Source organism: Salvia splendens, chromosome 15, assembly GCF_004379255.2.
Source record: "Salvia splendens isolate huo1 chromosome 15, SspV2, whole genome shotgun sequence".
NCBI lineage: Eukaryota > Viridiplantae > Streptophyta > Magnoliopsida > Lamiales > Lamiaceae > Salvia > Salvia splendens.
In genome coordinates, this window is record NC_056046.1 from 5,979,321 (window position 1) to 6,000,121 (window position 20,801).

Sequence of the window (20,801 nt, forward strand, 5' to 3'; positions counted from 1 at the left end):
CGGGTTTTAAGAAATATAAAGAAAAGTGAGTGAGAAAAGATAGTGGAATGTGAGGCCTATTTTTATATATTAGTTTTATAATGAGTTAGTGGAAAGTGAGGTGTACCTACCATTTATAGTAAAAATGAACCGGGACTCCTTATGGCGGACGGACTAAAATGATAAACCGGGACTACTAATAGCGGACGGAGGGAGTACTACATATCAGTTATAAAGAATAATTGAAATAACAAACCATAAACAATAAATTGGCATAAATCACAAACGGCTCCTTTTCATAATATGAAGGAGGGTTGAAGTCTTCGATGACCCGATTAACCAATCACGAAGGGGCTTAAGTCCCGACCAAGCAATTTTTCTTTTCGAATCGAAGCAAGGTCCAATCCTCCATGACTATCAATATTTGCTCACATACTAAGCCAAGAGCTGCACGCATATTTCGTTAGACCACCCAAGGTTATTCTCCATGCTCTAGTGAAACTTCGAGGCCCGTGATGATCAATGTTGATCAATCTTGGTAGGCTCATCGATTAGGGTTCTCGAGTTCTCCTTCTCGAGCTCATCACGTTGCATGGCATCTTCTTCTGCAGCTGCCATTGAGCCCTGATCATATGTAGAACAACAACTAATCTGATTGCTAAGCCACAAAACACTTGCATATTAGGAATTCAAAGTATATGGTGTGTACCTTTGAGCTTGTAGGCTCAAGTGTTGATTGTATCTTACGAGCGAGTTGATCCACGCCCTCATCGTTCTAAACATTGAAATAGAGTCTGTTACAGTTTCAGATGCTCTAATATTTTACGACTCAAGTTAAGACTGCGAACTCATTTGCAACTTCTCAACAGCGATTGATGTTTCGTATTGAGAGTTTATGGAAGACATTACCTTATCATTTGCCACAGATTCAACGTATTCCACCTTCACCCTGCTAGGCGCATGATTGCTGTACATACGGGAGAAAGAGAGTATGCATTAAGATAAGCAGTAAAGTAAAAGTGTTTTAGCACAGAACAGAACTGTACCGTCTATAGTCAATGTTCGTGTTAGAATCAGGATGCTGTCTTTCCTCTTTATTTTCTTCATCTTCTTCAACCTACATCGACAGCTTTTATAAGGACTAACATAATCATGAAAATAAAGATGTTTAATGACATGTGAATAGTCTTGTTAATGAATCATCACTCATTAAGGTAAAAACAAAAGGCTATTGTAACTGAAACAGAAGATATGGATATAGAACCTCGCGACTGATCGGAAGAAAGAACATACCTCGGGTAGTTCCGTATTGGGGGGTCGCTCCTGAAACTGGACACTTGGAGCATGCTGAAGTCTTGACAGATTCATAAGAAGCTCTGCTCTTATTTCTTCGAGCATGTCCCGACAGTTTTTGTTTTCCATGTTACTCGGAGCAACATGGAGATTGTAGTCTGGGCCATAGTACTCTATATATTCATGCCGTGGCATCTGATCATCGACCTCCACCCCAAGCGCCACTCCAGTCTGCTAAAAAAAACCCAGAAATAAATTACGAGAAACTAGAGAAGATGATTATTGATTCTGGCTCTATTTGTGACAGAAACACAGCATGCAGACCTCATAACACCAGCAACGAGCAACATTGCGTATCGTGTAGCCACCTCCACCGAGTAGAAGAAGGGGCACGTTGAAAGATCTCATAAATCTGACGCACTCTGCATGACCTTTAACAGAGAGATTGAAGCAGCCTAACCTATCCCCGGAGAGAGAATCAGCCCCACATTGTAAGACCACTGCCCCAGGCCTAAAAACTTCCATTACCTTACTAATAATTGGCTTAAATAAGGATTGGTAGCTTTCATCATCAATCCCATCATCCAACGGAACATTAAGTGCGTAATATTTCCCCTTTCCAAATCCAAAATCTCGTATGTCCCCAGTGCCAGGAAAATAATCCCCAAATTTATGAAAGGAAACAGTCATGACTCTGTCAGTTATATAAAAAGCCTCTTCTACTCCATCACCATGATGAATGTCGATGTCCACGTATAAAACACGCTGCATTAGGACAACATACCACATAGATATGAGAACATACTCCGATCGAGAGCATCAAACCATTACCAATCATAATCCTTTACAACTCTCATTTATTTCATGTACTACACTTAGCAAAGCGTTTTCTTGAGTGAGTTCGAATATAGAATGGTGTGTTACCTCATGAGTTTTAAGGAGTTCCAAAATGGCAAGCACTATATCATTGACGTAGCAGAAGCCAGAAGCCTCGCATTTTTTAGCATGGTGCAACCCACCGGCCCAATTTATGGCAATGTCACAATGTCCGTGATTTAACTTCACGGCCCCACCAATGGATCCTCCAGCGTAGGTCTGACAGAAATTATAAAGGCCGTCAAAAACAGGGCAGTCTTCTCCAACATTGAACCTCTTCAGCTGCCTCATTTGATCTTGTTGCGTCTCTGGGCTGATTCTTCTCAAGAAAGACACATAATCGTCTGCGTGAAACCTGCAAAGATCCTTCTCTCGAGCAGGGTTGGGCTTCAGAACATGCATGTTTTGCAGCAACCCGTATTGTGAAAGAAGAGCATGAGTCATCCGCATTCTATGGGGCTTCATCGGATGACCCTGCCCGTAATAGTAATTTCCAACCTCAGGGTCGTAGAAGTAGCACACTTTTCTTTTCGTTCCGTCTGCTCCAGATGGTAAAGAGTTACCCCCAGTATCCATTAGCCTGTACATGAAAAAATAAGGTATGCAACTCAAGAAACGGAATTTACTGAAAGGAGATGAAGAAAGCTAAACTGAATATCAGAAGGCATTTATTGGACGTCGAATATCAACAGAAACTATGGTGGTTGGAAGTCTCCGAGAATAAAACTCTGATGAAGTATAATTAGACATTTCCTTCCACAAACGCAAGAATTCCAGATTGGAATTTGCAAGTCAAAATCTATCAACTTCAAAACACCTTCTAAAGTAAGCTGAATGAGAGGTATCACACTTTGTGTCATAATAAATGTTGACAAGAACAAAACTATTGGAATACAATGACAAAACAAAACATTTTGCTATCAAAATATACAAGTTTGAAAAAACAGAACCACTCAGAGACGGACCTGTTGGTTAAGACTCAAGCAGGACAACCAGCGGGGCACAGCAAGAGTGCAGAAGGTAGCTTAACTGAACTGATACAAAGATATCAAGATTAAAACAATCAACTGTTAAACATGGCTCTCTCATTCCTAAACTATAAGGCGTTTCAGACAGAAGAAAAGTAATAATCCAGCACACAACTTAAGACAAGAAGATCGATGGAAAGACAGAGGCAGCAAGTACTGTTCGTCGACAATACACAAACAAATACAGTACCTATTTGCAGAAAGGAAGACAATGGTCCTTCAAGGTCTTTCCACCAGTCCTCATATAATATCGGTGTGACTTGAATTTCATATTTTTAGGCAAAAGAAATGTTCCTTTATGTCCTAATTAAGCTATAGTGTCTTAATCTGGAGGGCTTATGCTCTCCAGCAATTAGATTCCCTAATTTGACAAAAGTGCAAATATATTTGTTATTTCCTCATTCAGAAGGAAGTTTGTAACATAAGATCAATCAATAGTTCTGGCCAAGTAAAAACAAAGATAAGATCATAAAAAAGTTGACATTTACATAGTTGATAGTTCGACTCAGTCTCTACGACTCTTACCACATTATGATGCATATGTAACTGAAATCCACAGCATATACGAGTAGCTCGTTTAACATGATTCAGAAATCATAATCAACATGGTCTCAACCAAATTACTCCCAAAACCCTTTTACAAATAGATAAACAACTCAGAAACAGTTGCATAAGAGAAAATTCAAAATTGCAAATAGAAATTCAATTTCTCTATCTTCTTACCGTTGTCCATTCCCAAAACACACACACAGACACACAGACACAAGGACGATATGAAAAGTTGCAGAAAGATGAATTAAGTGGAAAATTTCAGAAAAATCTCAAATTTATCAAGTTAGAAAAGAGTCGAGGTAATCTTAAAAAGGGAAAGTGGACTCAGAATTAAAGATGAAACAAAGAGAAATACAATAAACAATTTCAGGAAAAATCTTGGGAAATAAACATAAAACCCCAAACTGCATTATAAACATTGCATTCTAAACGAAGAGTAATCAAATTTGCATGCACGTTCGCAAATTGGTAAAAACATGAGCATCAACTCTTGCATTGCATGCGCATGCAAAATCCTATAGATTGAATTCAGTGTAAAAACTAAAAACAGAGGGAGAATTAAAGATATTCATTCGTAAAGAAACCCCTTTTGTTAAGCGGATCTTAATCTTATTCAGCTCATTCCATTCCGACTTGAAAGGCAGAAATTTCACGAAAAGTTTGTTTCGGTTTGTTGGTAGCATGGATAATGAGATCTTACTGGAGAACTTGAATTATACGCCGCCGCAGCTGGAGTGAGAGATGATGTGTGTGTATTTCGTCGACTTGGAGATTCTATATAAACTGATTCTTTGCATTTGTAAAAATAATTAAATCGCAATAATTTGGAGGTAGTTAGATTTAACGAATTGCTTGATGTACTAGGGTTTTAATCGTCGACTTCTCCATTGACAACTTCAACACTTCAAAAAACTTTTGCTTTAAATCATAAATATACAAAATCTAACATTGCATACAATATAACAAAAAGAAATTGAAGATATTAAAATTTGAATAACAACTTTGATTATAAGGTATTAAGGACTTCCTATGAATCGACACATTATGCCTACTATTACCTTATAATCAAAGTTGTTATTCTTCCTTAGCATGTTCATCTAAGTGTATAATGATCAGTCGTGATCAATTTCGTTGTTTCCTCTTCCGGTTCAATTAGGACGGTTAATCGATTACAAATTTTTATGAATCTAGGAATCGTACCGGTTCCGGTTAAGAACAGGTCGATTATTGTCGGAATCGAAGAACCAGTTTTGTCATCTATTTTTAATTCCAATTTATTAGAATAAAAAATTAAATAATTCAATACCGAAAAAATTTAATAATGCAATATCTAAAAATAACAATTAATGAATTTAATACCTAAAGTTCAAATAATCACACAACACATAGCGAACCAACAAGACAGCAAAAATTTTAACAATTAAATACCTAAAAATGTCCAGCACAAAAGGTATCGATAAAAATTAACACACAATAAAAAAAAGACTACAAATAAGGCAATAATATCCAAAACTAACAATATTCAATCTGTCCTCTAGAGTGGCCGGGGGGGGGGGGGGGGGGGGGATAGATTAAGAAATTTGAATAATGGTCTTAGTATTGTACTATTAATTTATTATCAATAATATTATTAATAAATACTTTCTCTGTTTTACAAAAATATAAATATTTGAGACGGTACAAAAATTAATTAACAATTAGTAAAGTATGAGAGATAGAAAGAAAAAAATAATTATAATATTGTTAGTGAAGAATGAAGTCCATCTTATTAGAAAGAAAGAAATTATCAATAGAAGGGATATTTTATTTCCAATTTCAAATTTGAATTCAATTAAAAATTATACTACTTCATTTGTTGAAGGTTTTCACATAATCCTAGTGTCTCTATAATTTAGCCTTTTAGGCCCCTTCAAAGAGATAAAGCCATCCAAACAAGTGATTAATTAAAATAAAAACAGCCCATTTAATCTAGGGATTTAGCTTAGGCAACCACATTCATAATACGTCTAATATCGAAACTATGATGGATTTTGCAAGTGTTGGGAGGTAGCATTCAAGTATTTGAACAAAAGTAGGGGTACAAAACTAAGTGAAAACGCCCACAAATAAGGGGAGAAACGTGTTCGCAATACAAGGGCGTTTTTAGCGGCCCGATCAGGGGTCGCTTGGTCTAGGCGTGAAAATTTCTCTCGGCAGCAGTTGAGCGCGGGTGGCTGCTTGCTCACCCGCTATCAGTGAGTGTTTGCTCCCAAATTGACTATCGTTTTTCGTCATGTCGCATCTAGCCAAATTAAAATTCTTTTTAAGACCATTCCTTCAAATTATTCACCCTTTTTCCCGAAATTAAGCAACCAAAACATTATAATTGTACTTCAGAGGATGAAGAAATTAAGGTGCAAACTTGGTTTGATTGAACCTAGTAACTTTCGCCCATGAAATCATGATTCCAGTGGATCCCTTCAATAGCTAGCATATACTTACTATTGCTCCATACTTTTATGTTATAGATACTTTCGCTCAACTTAATAATTAAAATCACTTTCTACATAATATAATTAGGGTGTAGTGGACATTAGTGCCAAAAGTTCAACAAGTCGCTACCTATAAATATAATTGTCATTTTTATTTACAGCTCAACCATACCCCTAAAAGGTGAACTTGCTTTAATAATTGTGAAATGGAGTAATGAAAAGAATAGAGATTAAAATAATACTCCATAAGAAGAAATTTCAACAATTTAGAGCATATCCCAACTTTACTTGTTTGTATATTAAAGATAGAAATTTAGATGGTGCACGCATTGAACAACGTTGATTAATGGATTCCTCTTTCTGTTCTAAGTTCTAACAGAAAGCTGTCAGTGGCTGACTATTTTTGATCTTTGACGTTTCTAGCATTCACACATTTTCAGACCAGATAAATATAATAGTAATATCCACTAAAATAGCACGTGCTATTACTATTGGGATTATCTAATAATTACTACAGCTGTTGCCAAAGCTTTCAACTTTCAGTTTAACCAATCTCAGAAATCCCCCTTTTTTTTCTTTTGCTGTACCAATTAAGGAGAAGAAGAAATTGCAGGTCTCTCTCTCTCTCTCTCTCTCTCTCTCTCTCTCTCTCTCTTGCATATTACTTGTAGCTTTTCAATTAAAGCCATGAATATGATATAATATCCTTGTTGACTTAGTTTATTCAGTGATGGATTTGGATTCTTGGATGTAGCCACAATTGGTATTCTTGAGTATAACTTATCAATTTGCGGCAGCTGGTCTGTAATTCAAACGGCTGGATTATTGATTTCTGTTTTGGATAAGTATAATTTATTTGCAGTAATTAGTTAATTAGTCTCCATTTATTATTTATAATTCAAAGAGTATTTGATAATTGAGTAGAATTCTGAAATTTGAGAAGACAAAAATAGAATGATTTCAGACTTTGGTAGTCAATACAAGAGAAACAGTTGTTTACTACTCAACTGTCTCCTTATCTATGGATCTGGGAATTAATAATGTTTCATTTGAAGTGAGTAGATGAGTATATAGTTTTTTAGAAAACATTAAATGCATCTTATTAACTTTGTTCAAGTGAGATGGGATCCATAATTTCTGAAAAAATTATGCATCGTGCCTTAAAGTGCAGTGCTTTCTTGTTGAAAAAAGATTGAATTCTATGTAGTTTTGGATTGAGAATGGAGTCGCAACTTTATCTATGCAGTGTCTTCTGTTGTTAAGGCGATATAAGCTTGGCACGTTATGGGAAACAGTGAATCATCGCCTGATGATTATGACAACTTTTCACGTCAACCAGCTGAACACGGAGGATACACGGTTGAAACTGGCTACAGACCTCAATCCCCGGAGCATGCCACAAGTTCAACACAAACTAGTTATCAGCATCATGCCTCGGTAGATACAAGAAATTCGATGGAGACTAACAACTATTGGAAGAAACAGCATTCTGCGTACATAGCAGATAACTTCAACTCTTTGGACGAGGTATCCGTTCTCCTCTTACTAGTATTGTGATTTTTTGCTTGGTAGTATGTTGTTATATTTTTGGCATTTTTATTTCATTTCATTTCAGAGTATGTTTGAGTTATGATATCCGCATCATTTTGCTTTAGACATTGGTTTCGAGTGACTAAAACCGGATATTATTATGTGTTTAAGGTTATCAATGCATTAAGAGAAGCTGGCTTGGAATCATCAAATCTGATCCTTGGAATCGATTTTACCAAGAGCAATGAATGGACAGGTGATCCATTTAGATAAAACTTGTTTCTTATGATCAGTGGAGAGGACCATCTTACTTAATATTTTAAGGTTGTAGGAAGGTACTCTTTTCACAGAAAAAGCCTCCATGCTATCGGTAGCACTCCTAACCCTTACGAGCAAGCCATTTCCATTATTGGAAGAACTCTATCTCCCTTTGATGAAGACAATCTAATACCTTGCTTTGGATTTGGTGATGGTAAGTTATATTTTTCTGTTAATTTTGGGGTAAGTACCTATCCTTGTTGATACTTATATTTTCTTTTTAGCAACGACGCATGATCAGCATGTATTCAGCTTTTACCCTGATCATCGACCTTGCAATGGGTTCGAGGAAGTACTTGCTCGATACAGAGAAATCGTTCCACTTCTGAATCTATCGGGTAATCATTCGCTTTGATTTGCATTTATTTCAAGAACTCCAATTTTATACCATCAACTTTACTAGAAACACTTTCTTGTGGCTGCTTGGCATACAGGCCCAACGTCGTTTGCACCAGTAATTGATGCAGCGGTTCGTATAGTAGAGAATAACAATTTCCAGTATCATGTCCTGGTTATCATCGCAGATGGACAGGTCACATTTCTTTCATCCATCGTATTTATCATTTTTAATATTCTCGCGCATAATATCTCATTGAATTTTTTCTATTAACAGGTAAATAGAAGTCCCGACACGTTACCTGGCAAGTTAAGTCCCCAAGAACAAGCAACTATCAATTCAGTAGTTGCTGCAAGGTAAATGGATTTACTAATGTTATGTCGATGCGTGATCGGTTGGAGTTTAACAAATTAGATTATGGTGTACTCTTGCCTTGTATCATATAAAATGCAGCAACTATCCCCTCTCCATCATTCTAGTCGGTGTGGGAGATGGACCGTGGGATGAGATGAAAGCATTCGATGATAACCTTCCTCAACGAGCATTTGACAACTTTCAGGTAACTTTTGTTGTCGAGCTATAGTTTGGTTTTTATCCTTGACACGAAATGTGAGTTTGAAGTCGACACCCCTCTCGTGTCACAGTTTGTCAACTTCACAAAGATCATATCCGAGCAAACGGAGACAGATAAAAAGGAATCAGCATTCGCCCTTGCTGCTTTGATGGAAATTCCACTTCAGTACAGTGCAACACTGACACTACGATATAACGAGTAAGGCCCGTTTAAGTCTTGGAAATTTTGTCAAATATCCAACTGGAGTCCCTTGTTTCGTGATGATGCATCTCTCCCGTCTCAATAAATCGAACAAGGATGTGATTGTTCTCTTGTTTTCCTTTCTTCAGAAGCCACAGTTCAGGTCCTAGGAAACTACCTCTTCCTCCTCCTAGTGCAATAATCGACCACGATAAGGAAAAAGCTGCAAAAGCAATTGCGCATATGATCAGCCGAGAAGCAGCTGAATCTGCAGGACCACCGACTGAACAAGTATGCGAACTTCAACACCCGTGTAGCCTCGTATTATATATGTTACTCCATATGCTAACACGTGTTCCTCTCGTTTCAAGGCATGCCCGATCTGCTTAACCAATCGGAAGGACTTGGCTTTCGGCTGTGGACATCAGGTAAGCATCTATGACTGCATAAGTCGAAGAAATGTTATGCGCTTGTGAAACTAAGCTAAATTGCCTTAAGATTAGTATCTGAGAAATGAGTCTACTTCTATAAACGGTTCAACATTGAGGCTTGTCTCTTTGCAGACATGCAGGGATTGTGGCGCGTCGTTATCTTCGTGCCCTTTGTGCCGGAAGCCTATTACTACTCGTCTTCGACTGTACGGCTGACATGGAGACTTGTAGCTCGAACGATGCAGCTCATCTTGAAATTTGAAGGCCCTCTGCTCTACATTGTATGTTTGGTCTTCTTTGTCTTGTTAAAAAAATTCATTTATTTCTGAGTTCAATGATGGGAGTGGTCTATGCAACTATTGTTGAGGAGAGAATGATTTATTTCTTCAAAGCGATATGTAGAGTCTTAGTGAATCAGCTTATGCACTTATAAATCAACTCTTTCCAATACATCATTTGCCACTCACTCACTCACTCACTCACGACAAAATAACCGGGCCGGGACAGGTCCGGCTGGGGTGAGTCTTTTGGGCCCGGTCGGGTGTCCTGGAAAGCCACTAGGTCCAATCCAGATCGGCCCAAAATCAAACCGGGTCGAGTTGACAAGTAAATTTTGCACCTCTCAAGTGGTTTTACCCAAAACAGTTAAAAATTGATTTTACTATTCAAGCGTATTCTCAGTCATACCGGTTTTTAAGTTTTTAACTACAGAAATATCAATTTTCAATCACAATATGTGAATTAAACAAATCTATGTTGACTCTGACACAAAATACTCTAAACTTTGTATATCAATTTTCTAACAACTTCGTCCTCAAAATCACACTCAAATTGTGTTAACAAGTTCTCTCTCCCACGGCTCACCTACCGTCGTTAAGCTGTTTAAGTGTAACCAAGAAAAACAGTTAACCTTTTTGTATAGAGGAGATTGAAATTTTGGGATATCTCAAGGCAGTTAACAATTCATATCATTTGAGCTAATTTAGGAAGGAGTAGTAATTAACGCAAAAAATACGTAGTAACGTACTCAATAATCTATCATATCAATCACGAAAAGTAAACACTTAATTGCTAACAAACTCCAATAAAGTGGGTAGATTATATTTTCGTAACCTTCTAACGACATAAGCTTTTAATTCTTACCGAGGTACATGCGTCAAGAAGACGTGAAAAAGTGTTGAGAATTTTTGAAAAATTTTATAGCGTAAAATTACAATCTATAAAGGCCCGTTTTGTAACGTGGATGGGATATAACATGATAATTAACTTGGGATAAATTTTTCGGGCAGGAAGTAGGATAGTTCTTAGATAAGGCAAGGATTGTATGACATTGTTTTGTACAATTCATAATTTTTAGGATTGATGACTATGAAATGACTTTGTTGCCCTTATTAAAAATATGGAGTACTTTTTTTTATGTAATGACTTGATTTACCCCTACTATTTGGACTTTGGAGGGAAAATTCAATTCAAAAGTAGACCAATACTCAAGAATTGAGAAGCAAGTTGGAGATGAATTTGAGTCGAAATTGAAGAACAAATCAAATTGAAGACGCAAAAATCTACAACAAATAGGCTAAATTCTAGAGATTATATGGCATTCATCATTGGCCAAGAACAACGCCGAGCGTGGGTCGCAGAAGACGGCGGCCATGGCGTTAACTACAACGATGGCCATGAAGCGAATCGGCTCCGATCTCCTAAATGCGAATTCATCACTGCCGGTTTTCGTAGAACGACGACGGCCGAGAGAAGGGAACGAAACAGAGATCAGAAAGAGGGGAGTGTGAATGCGGGCGTGGAGAGTGGCTTGTGATTAGGTAGAAGGGAAGGGAAGGGAAGAAGGTAAGGGGGAAAAGAAAACCTCGTAAAACAGTGAGTGAATAAACCCTCAAATTTGAGTGGATCAAATTAGAAGTTGACACTATTCATTTCGACCTGCCTTATCCTAAGTAAAAACAATCCAAGAGAAGAGAGCACAATTATCCTCTCAAATTATGTTATAGATGTACACATTTCATATTTAAGCTGTTTTGAGAAATCAACTAGATAAGCAGCTGCTGCAGTAACTAACCTAAAAAACTACTTTCTGAGAGCATCCACAATGGTTTTCGCTCAGCCATAGCCTAGCCACAAACTCCTCCTGCCACATCATCAGCATTAAAGATTCTCCTGCCACATCATCAAAACAAGCAAATAGCCCAACCATAACCCAGCCACATCAGTCAAAATTATATAAAACAAATAATGAACAATCACACAAAATACGGAATTAAATTTACGCCACAGATACGGGAAAATGCAACAATTTTATTTAAATTTTAAATAAATTACATTTTGAAAATTTACATAAATAAAAAAAACTAACTCCGAGTAGTCCTCCGCGCCCATAACTCTTCAATTAAATCATTTTGGAGTCGAATATGAGCTTCCGTTTGGCGCATGTCGGCATGTGCTTGGAGGAGGCCGGCTTCATCGTGAGGTACCCCACTCCGTGCGTTGGGGACGGCCACGCCGTGGCTTGGACCGGCTTCATTATCGTCGTTGGCCCAATCCGTCAGTTGTACACCTTCATCTTCGACAATCATGTTGTGCATGATAATACAAACGTACATTATATCAGCAATGCAGTCGACATGCCACAAACGCATTGGACCCCTAACCGCCGCCCATCGAGACTGGAGCACACCAAATGCGCGCTCCACGTCCTTACGCGCCGACTCCTGCCGTGCCGCAAAGTAGGCCTTCATCTCATCTGATGCGCATCGGATCGTCTTCACAAACACGGGCCACCTAGGGTATATCTCATCGGCCAAGTAGTAGCCCATATCATGCCGGTTGCCGTTGGCGACAAAACTGATGGCCGGCCCGACGCCCTGGCACTGCTCGTTGAAAAGGGGCGACGAGTTGAGGACGTTGAGGTCATTGTTCGACCCGGCTATCCCAAAATACGCATGCCAAATCCACAGCCGGTAATCAGCTACGGTCTCGAGGATCATCGTGGGATTCTTTCCCTTATAGCCGGTCGTGTAGAACCCTTTCCAGGAAGTGGGACAGTTCTTCCACTCCCAATGCATACAATCTATGCTGCCTAACATTCTCGGGAACCCATGCTTCTCCCCGTGCATCTGCATCAGATCCTGACAGTCTTGGGGGGTAGGGCTTCGAAGGTACTGATCACTAAATATTTCAATCACGCCCTCACAGAAATACTTCATACATTCCAGGGAAGTCGTCTCACCGATGTGGAGGTACTCGTCCCACATATTTGCCGCGCCTCCGTAGGCCAACTGCCGGATTGCTGCAGTGCACTTTTGAATAGGTGTGTGGCCGGGTCTGCCAGCCGCATCGTGCCTGAAGCGGAAATACATATATCGCTGCTCCAAGGCGTTAACAATACGCATAAACAGGGCTCTGCTCATCCTAAAACGTCGCCTGAAAAGGTTGGCGTTGAACCGCGGCTCCTCTGCGAAGTAGTCTTCGTATAGGCGCTGATGTGCAGCTACGTGATCACGATCAATCGCTTGTCGGCGATGGACAACTGGCCGAGGTCGAGGTACCGCCGGCTGCAAGGCTCTTTGCATCCATTGGTCTATCCCGCGGTTGGTATATGCCTCAAACGCTTCGGCCATTCGACGTTCGTACTCCTCAGCGTCCCCCCCACTACCTCCACTACTACCACCCGCGTTACTCATTTCTCGGTGTTGATCTTGTACAGAAATTAAGATAGAGAGAGTACTCGTTAATACAAGTGGTGCGAATGAAAATGAAGTGCAAATCGCGTATATATAGTGTTTCGAAAAAAAAAAACCGCTGGGCGATCCGGGCGCTGCAATGGCGCCGAGCGGATCGCCCAGCGCATAGCCCAACGGATTTTGACCGCCTAGCGCTAGGCGAAATTCATTTCCGAAAAACCGCACGGCGGTTTTCGGCTCTTGCAATGGTTCGCCTAGCGACCGCCTAGTGCCGGCGCTTAGCTAGGCAGTGCGCTAGGTGCCATCGTGGAGGCTCTAAGTAACTTAACACTCTGCTACACTTAACTGCTTCAAATCAAACTCATAATAGTCAAATCTTTTTTGGGAAAAGAAAATTGTACTTCGATGCTTAAATATCAAACTTTGCTGCCCAAAAATTCTTCGCTTCTTAGTTTTCTTTCCCATGTAAATGTATAGGTATCTATATATTTTAGGCTATAATATCCTATTTGTTGTAAATTACTAGTAATTGCTTATAATTATCGTTCACTGAACTGTACACCATATTCTTTAGAGTTTAGACCATAATGCAAATAGGAATTTGTTAATCTTGTTTGTTGCAACAGTTTGGGTCATTTTTAAATAAATAGAACAAGAGAACAAATTAGCAATCACTTTTTAGATCAAAGTAGGCTTATTTTGTCACAAGTAGACCATCTTTTCGATATTGATTTAATAGCGCCGGCGTTATGCAATTATTTACGGAGAAGTAAGGGTGTCCACTATAATGAGGCGCGGCTATAGCCGCGTTTGGGGAAAAAGCGGGGCGGAAGCGGGGCGGGTTATAGTGGGAAGGGTGTCCGCCGCGGGGGTGGACGCGGCGAGTGGGGCGAGATGCGGCGGACGCGCGATAGCCGTGTGCGCGGCGAGGACGCGGCGGGGGTGCTATAGCCGCGCCTATAGGCGCGGCGCCTATAGTGGAGACATTAGCCGCGGCGGTTGCATGCGATTTTTTGTTTTTTTTTTCACTTCAATTCACCTATAAATACACCCCACTCCATTCATTATTTTCACACCATTCAAACACAACATCTATACAAATTTCTCTCACTACAATTTGGGGTCGGAAATGAACAATTTGTGGAGAGACAACTGGAATGCTCTGATTCAACAGGTGCAACACCAGGCCGCCCAGGAGGTAGCGGCCCGTTTGGCGGAGGAGGCGGAGGATGCGGAGGATCCGATCCCTCGCACCATTACTCATCGGCGGACAATCCGACGAGACCACGTCGGTGCTCACCAACGTTTAATGGATGATTACTTCGTGGATAACCCCCGTTATCCACCCGAGATATTCCGCCGGAGATTCAGGATGTCGCAGCGGATGTCGCCACGTCGGTGGCGTTGTGTAAACTTGATAGTGATTTGTACTAGATTCAATGTAGTGTGCGATTTTAATTTTAAATATAATTTAGTGTGTAATCCTATTTTTAATTTTAATTTGTATTTTATTTTTATTTTTATTTTTATTTTTATTTTTATTTTTATTTTTAATTCGTATAGTCGGCTTCTTCTAATTACGTATAGCCCGATAAAGTTGTTCATAATTACTTGAAATATTATAAAATAAAAGTTGATTATAAAATTTTGGGGCTATTGGAGGTGTCCACCATAGTGGCGGACACAAAATTTTGGGGCTATGGACAACAAAATTGGGGCTATTGACAAAAACTGGGGCGGGGCTATTGGGCGTGTCCGCCTTATAGTGGACACTCTAATAAGATGCTTTATATGTAGCCATCGGCTCTAATATTAGTAATATCCTATTCAATTCAAATTAATTTATTATAGTTGCTTTTAACTGAGATACACGCCATATTCTTTAAATGACTAAAACTAGTTTTATGTTCTATCTTTTTCGATTGGTATAAAAATTACGTCTCAAGCTAAGTGTATCTTTAACATGACAAAGGAAAGGGGCGCACACCACTTGCGCCGGTGTGATCCATAAGAGTGGGGTGCCGGGGTGAAATAGTGTGGTTTCGGCACTTGATGCTGGCCTCAATGTGAAGCTCAAGCTCGGGCAATATAGTGTCGAGGAGGGTGGGTGGCGTGCAAAATATAACTTAAAAAAACATTTTCCAACTCTATAAACACAAACAAATTTTACATTAATTTATCTATTCTCCAATCCTTGATTTACAAATTTTTCGATCAATCCTTAACCAAAAAAATCGCAATGATGCCAATTTCCCTCACTATCCAACTGAGCAAAACATCTCAATATTGTTAAACAAAAGGGTTGAAATTAGCTAGAGTGACTAGTTGGAACATCAAGTTGAATAACGTGATTTCTTATCCATTGACAAGGTTAACAATATCCCTACCAATAACAATGTTAAAGGTCATACTTTCTTTAGCCGATTTTTAAAGCTGCAGATCGAATTTTTTATTTATACAAATTTATTGTTTTTTTAATTTTTCCCCCAAAATTTACCGTAAATAAATAATCAAAAACTAATTTTGAGACATTATTAATTTACCTTTAAAAAACTGAACTTAAAAACCCAGCCATTTTCCCCTCTCTAATCTGGGAGCTGCCTGCTAATTCCATGGCGTCTGTGTAATCGGCAAAGTCTTTAATTTGATAATAATAGGGATTCGGATAAGAGAATCTGATGGCGTCGGCTCTCCTCTCAACCCCTACCCTCAAAACCTCTTTCCTTGGCCGTCGTCCGTAAGTTTTTATCGCAATTGCCATTCAATTTCTGCTTGGACTTTTTTAAAAACTTGCGAATTGATACGGATTTCCTTTCATTTCTTGATTTTTTGCAAATATGGTGCTTCGGTCACAGCTCAATTCGAGGCGTTTCGACAAGTAAACCGCATTTCTTGCGATTTATCTCCCCAAAATGTGCCGTGGATACGCCTTATGAGGGTAAGCTTCGGAATTGATTCACTGTTTCAGCAGGTTGTTGGAAAGGGAACATTTTTTCATTTTCTTAGAATTTATGATGATGCTAGTTGTTTTTTAAACTGTGGTAAGTAAGTGCCCAATTTCTCCATTTTTAGGGGCTACTTACATAGTATCATTGTATAACTTGATTTTGATGTTTCTGTGATATCTATTGCGTAATTACGATTTTCGTGTCATTTCTTATCTGATGCTGGAGCCTGTTTGTGATTTGGTATATGTGCTGCATTATATGCTGTTACTTATAGAGTATCACTTTGTTAGCATTAACCTTGCGAGTGAGTTTCGTCACAACTGCTTCTTAAAGTATTCCATTTGTTATTAATCGTGGTATATATTTTACTTTGATTGTCCATAGGTAGCATTTCAAAATTCCCTAGGTCGAATGTGTGGGATCCTTATAAGCGGCTGGGGGTAAGTACTGATGCTTCTGAAGAAGAAGTCTGGAGTGCTCGCAACTTTTTGTTGGACCAATATGCCAATCATGAAAGAAGTGCCGAATCAATAGAGGCTGCTTTTGAGAAATTACTGATGACCAGCTTCAAGAACAGGAAGAAACAGAAGATCAACTTGAAAAGCAGGCTGAAGAAGAAGGTTGAGGAATCTCCACCATGGGTGAAGAACTTGGTCAGCTTTGTGGAGATTCCACCCCCCGTTATCATTTTGAGACGGTTGTTCCTGTTTTCTTTCATGGCATGCTGGAGTGTGATGAACTCTGCTGAAGCGGGGCCCGCTTTCCAGGTACATTGCATTTCTTATCGTCTTTAAATGTACTATTTGGTCTTTCTTCAAAATAATGTCACAACATAGTAGCATTACTTAGGCGTGGAAGTTCATGAATTTGGCATTTGTTCTGATTGATCCTGGAAACGGATGCAATTCCATACGTAAAAGATTGTCGTGTATAATAAGCAAATGATAGTGTCTTTTCTTCCACACGTAAAAAAAATGAATACAGGAAAGCTCTTACTGAATGATTGAGATTGAAAGAATCGCTAATATTGATATATTAACTTCCAGACCTTTACCCCTAAAAATATGCAGGTCCATACAAGAGCCTATAGACCAGCACTATTGAACTAATGCTGATAATATGTCAATAGAGAATACAGAAAATTAAGTTTGTTTGTGTTGTATAGTTTAAAACATAGAATGGTGATTAATACTGCAAAATTCTACTTCACTTTTTTTCACTATGGATTTTGGAAGGCCCACTGATGATCTTGTGAATAAAAGAACATGGACCTTAATGTGTCATCTGATTCTAATCATATACTTTGGAAATGCTAAGATGGGTACTCTGTCTTTGAGAACAAGAAATTGCTATCTTGATAAGTCACTGTGGATGCTCGTTCTATTTGCGATCCTCTTTTAACTATCAAGCAGCATATTAAAGTATTAGTGTTTTCTTCTGCCTATCCCATTTTATACATTTTCTTTTTTTTATTCTTAATCTAAACAAGTTCATGTATTATGTATAATAAAATGTTTTAAGTTGCATGTTTTTTTCTCATGTACAGAATACAGATAAATGATAGTATAATCGGACAAGCTTCTATATTTAACAGATTGTTACATGACTTTGCTGTGGGACTCTTACCATTCAATACTTAGTTTTGCTCAACTTGGGGTTAGCTAAATGAACCTTAAAATTAGTAAATAACTATTTCCATACAACTGAAGGTGTTCCCCGCCACCTCCCCCCTGCCCCTCTCGCTCAAAATTAGAGATTTTTACTCAAGCTGCTAACTATCTGTCTGCAATCATGTATCTTAGAATAATTTGGATGGATATAGAAAATTAGAAATAAAACTTCATCTGCAGTTGTTGGTATTTGACTGCTCTTGTATGTCTTTGCATTTTGTATGAAGAATTGTCAAACAAAAATTTCATTGGCTGAGCATCTTTTGTTGCCTATGCAGGTGGCATTATCTCTTGGAGCTTGCATTTACTTCCTCAATGACAAAAACAAAAGTGTGCCTCGAGCTGCCATTATTGGGTAAGTTCTCAGGACAAAAGACTTGGCTGCCTATTTCCTTGCAGTGAGCTTGATTACTTACAATGTGAAACCTTATCATATTATTTCAGATTTGGAGCTCTTGTTGCTGGCTGGTTAATTGGCTCTATGACGGTCCCACTCGTTCCGTCGTTTTTGTTGCAGCCCACCTGGACTCTTGAGCTTCTTACATCCTTGGTAGTATATGTATTCCTGTTCCTAGCCTGTAGTTTCCTCAAGTGAGAAACCTATACAACATTGTTACATTTGCTTCATAGATTAATCATAACTAGCCTCATAGCTTCAGACACAAGCTCAAGGTGTGACATTTTGTTCAAGTGGTATCCATTGGAGGATGATTGTTTCATGTCTCGTCTAATGCGCATTCTCATTGGTTGTTTTTCTTTCACAATTTTAAAGGAAAATATAATCACAAGATAGGAGTTATTAAAGCATGTATATATGATCGCAAACTAACATAGTAGGAGTATAAATTTAGCAACAAACAACAAAAATGATTTGATAAAATATAGAAGCGCCAAAGTTCAAAAAGGGAGTTGAACTTTCCCCTTTCATCAACTCTTACTGTTGCTTCACGCCACCTCACCTTAACTTTTCTCCATTATTACTCTCTCCTTCTCTCTCTCTCTCTCTCTCTTTGGAGGCAGGCGATCGAGAGTGAAAATGGTGGAAGAGAGTAGCTGCGATCTCAACGCTGCAAAGCAGACGCTCATGCTTCTGCAATCGGAGGATCCTGCTTGTGCCGTGCAGGCTGCCAAGGAGATCAGGCGCCTCACCAAGACCTCGCAGCACCACCGCCGCGTCGACATGCTCGGGCGATGCCAGAGAGGCTGCACTCGCCGCTCTCCTTAACCTCGCCGTCAGAGACGACGAGTAAGCTCTCATCCAAACCACTCTCTTCTTCATTTCACTTCCATTCAATCTTGCACATTTTGTACTTTTTTGTTAAATGAAAATTAGTTTTACAAAAATAATTATGCAATTATTTATCTGTATGTTTTATGTCATTGTGGTTTGCATTACTACATTACTCGAATTGTTGATGAAGTAGAATACTATACAAGAAAATGAAATGAATATATGCTTCGTTTAATGCAATAAACATATAAACCACTGTATATTCTCTGCGTTGCGTAGGCTTTTGTCTAGTGTTCGTCTTCTTTATCACGTGCTCTCACTCTCTCTCTCAACTTTTTAAATTTTTGCTTGTGTCGTTTAATCCTTTTCCCTTAATCTTGCCTGTGAAGCCATCACATGGATTAGGATCAATTTACTTTTCAGGGAAGAAATTGTCTTCTCTTAAGGCTACTCTACTTTAGGCCATAGTTTAGTGTTGATTAATGATAAAGCATGAATCAACTTATGATTTATATATACATTAAAGAATTCCTTTTAATCCAATGGAATCAAGACAAATTATCAATAGCATCTTTTTGTAGCGTGCAATTTGGCAAAAAAAAAAATCAATTATAATCTTCAAACTACTATCCCTGAAATTAATTGCACTCACATTTCATGCCAAAAAAATCAGAATCCTTCAGTTTATAAATATCATGTACATATGTTGTAGTATACAGTACTAATGAAGATGTTGCAAATTATTTGCAGAAACAAGATGAACATCATCAATGGAGGTGCTCTAAAACCGATCATGAGCTTCCTCGAATCAACGAACGCAACCGTGCAGGAACACGCAGCCGCAGCCCTCGTCACTCCATCCGCTTCTTCAAATAACAAGCCCATCATCGCTGCTTCCGGCGCAATCCCTCTCCTCGTCGACGTCCTCCACTTCGGAGGATCATCGCAGTCACGGTCCGATGCGGCCATGGCTCTCTACAACTTATCCACCGATCCCGACAACGTCTCCCTCATCCTCCAGGCACAATCTATCCCTCCCTTGATCGATCTGCTCAAATCCTGCAAGAAGTCCTCCAAGGCGGCCGAGAAGTGTGTGGTGCTGATAGAGAGCGCGGTGGCATTTGAGGAGGGAGGGATTTTATCATTGGTGGAGGTGGTGGAGGGGGGCACGGGGAGGGGGCAGGAGCATGGGGTTGGAGCGCTGTTGAGGATGTGTGAGAGCGACGAGGAAGGGGAGTATAGGGATGCTATATTAGGAGAAGGGGTGATTCCGGGGGTGATGGAGCTGACCGTGGAAGGGAGCGGGAGATGCCGAGGGAGAGCACAGGAGGTGCTGCGGCTGCTCAGAGAGGGTGGGGAAGGCCAACAAAATGGCGAGGGAGATGGCGCAGGTTAGCATGAAGCAGAGTTTTAGAGACATCAAGGAGAGGGCTGTGCACTGTGCTTCTCATTTATCATCCTAACCTCAATCTTTTTAGTACTATTATCTTTCAGGTTTCTTTTTTTATTTGCTTTTATTTTTATTTGCTTTTATTTTTATTTGCTTTCCTTGTTCAAGACTGGATTGGGCTGATGTTATGGTTTTCCCTGGATAATAATTATAGTGGTTTTCTAGGATTCCAAACGCCATAATCTTGGTCATTTTTTGGGTTTCAATTTATAGAAATATTGTGGCATTTCTTTTCTAC

At 39.2% G+C, this 20,801-nt stretch overlaps 3 protein-coding genes and 1 pseudogene across 6 annotated transcripts; 3 read left to right on the forward strand and 1 right to left on the reverse strand.

The window, feature by feature from the left end:
- Positions 1 to 237: 237 nt before the first annotated feature.
- LOC121767664 (histone deacetylase 19-like) lies at positions 238 to 4,474 on the reverse strand. Of its 2 annotated transcripts, XM_042163996.1 has the most exons (9): positions 4,429 to 4,474; positions 3,114 to 3,182; positions 2,197 to 2,728; positions 1,597 to 2,037; positions 1,273 to 1,503; positions 1,026 to 1,096; positions 889 to 946; positions 689 to 754; positions 238 to 603 (listed from the first exon to the last, which is right to left on the reverse strand). In XM_042163996.1, exons 3-9 carry the CDS (start codon positions 2,722 to 2,724, stop codon positions 499 to 501), a joined length of 1,500 nt encoding a protein of 499 aa, XP_042019930.1. In that variant the 5' UTR covers positions 2,725 to 2,728; positions 3,114 to 3,182; positions 4,429 to 4,474; the 3' UTR covers positions 238 to 498. The 2 variants fall into 2 exon arrangements, with proteins under 2 accessions (XP_042019930.1, XP_042019929.1); XM_042163995.1 differs by lacking the exons at positions 3,114 to 3,182; positions 4,429 to 4,474 and having other exon boundaries at positions 2,197 to 2,761.
- Positions 4,475 to 6,655: 2,181 nt separating this feature from the next.
- LOC121768867 (E3 ubiquitin-protein ligase RGLG3-like) lies at positions 6,656 to 10,035 on the forward strand. Of its 3 annotated transcripts, none has more exons than XM_042165456.1 (12): positions 6,656 to 6,812; positions 7,446 to 7,726; positions 7,901 to 7,985; positions 8,061 to 8,201; positions 8,272 to 8,385; positions 8,482 to 8,579; positions 8,661 to 8,740; positions 8,838 to 8,943; positions 9,029 to 9,156; positions 9,288 to 9,429; positions 9,510 to 9,566; positions 9,702 to 10,035. In XM_042165456.1, the coding sequence occupies exons 2-12, from the start codon at positions 7,484 to 7,486 to the stop codon at positions 9,783 to 9,785; spliced, it is 1,278 nt and encodes a 425-aa protein (XP_042021390.1). In that variant the 5' UTR covers positions 6,656 to 6,812; positions 7,446 to 7,483; the 3' UTR covers positions 9,786 to 10,035. The 3 variants fall into 3 exon arrangements, with proteins under 3 accessions (XP_042021390.1, XP_042021392.1, XP_042021391.1); XM_042165458.1 differs by having other exon boundaries at positions 6,663 to 6,812; positions 7,463 to 7,726; XM_042165457.1 differs by lacking the exon at positions 6,656 to 6,812 and adding an exon at positions 6,843 to 7,044.
- A 5,771-nt stretch (positions 10,036 to 15,806) lies between these two features.
- Positions 15,807 to 18,601, forward strand: LOC121766534 (protein CHAPERONE-LIKE PROTEIN OF POR1, chloroplastic-like). The gene is made up of 5 exons (XM_042162792.1): positions 15,807 to 16,001; positions 16,120 to 16,202; positions 16,597 to 16,979; positions 18,161 to 18,237; positions 18,327 to 18,601. Exons 1-5 carry the CDS (start codon positions 15,943 to 15,945, stop codon positions 18,475 to 18,477), a joined length of 753 nt encoding a protein of 250 aa, XP_042018726.1. The 5' UTR covers positions 15,807 to 15,942; the 3' UTR covers positions 18,478 to 18,601.
- LOC121766623 lies at positions 18,590 to 20,800 on the forward strand (annotated as a pseudogene).
- The last annotated feature ends 1 nt before the right edge of the window (position 20,801 follows it).

Bases quoted from the DNA above. Each gene is read 5' to 3' on its own strand.
- LOC121767664 (XM_042163995.1), bottom strand. From the start codon at position 2,736: ATGTACAGGCTAATGGATACTGGGGGTAACTCTTTACCATCTGGAGCA. The intron at 2,038-2,196 runs GTAACACACCAT...GTCCTAATGCAG, and splicing joins AACTCCTTAAAACTCATGAG to CGTGTTTTATACGTGGACAT. The intron at 604-688 runs GTACACACCATA...ACATATGATCAG, and splicing joins TTGAGCCTACAAGCTCAAAG to GGCTCAATGGCAGCTGCAGA.
- LOC121768867 (XM_042165456.1), top strand. From the start codon at position 7,484: ATGGGAAACAGTGAATCATCGCCTGATGATTATGACAACTTTTCACGT. The intron at 7,727-7,900 runs GTATCCGTTCTC...TATGTGTTTAAG, and splicing joins ACTTCAACTCTTTGGACGAG to GTTATCAATGCATTAAGAGA. The intron at 8,741-8,837 runs GTAAATGGATTT...TATAAAATGCAG, and splicing joins AATTCAGTAGTTGCTGCAAG to CAACTATCCCCTCTCCATCA.
- LOC121766534 (XM_042162792.1), top strand. From the start codon at position 15,943: ATGGCGTCGGCTCTCCTCTCAACCCCTACCCTCAAAACCTCTTTCCTT. The intron at 16,002-16,119 runs GTAAGTTTTTAT...CTTCGGTCACAG, and splicing joins TCTTTCCTTGGCCGTCGTCC to CTCAATTCGAGGCGTTTCGA. The intron at 16,203-16,596 runs GTAAGCTTCGGA...GATTGTCCATAG, and splicing joins CGTGGATACGCCTTATGAGG to GTAGCATTTCAAAATTCCCT.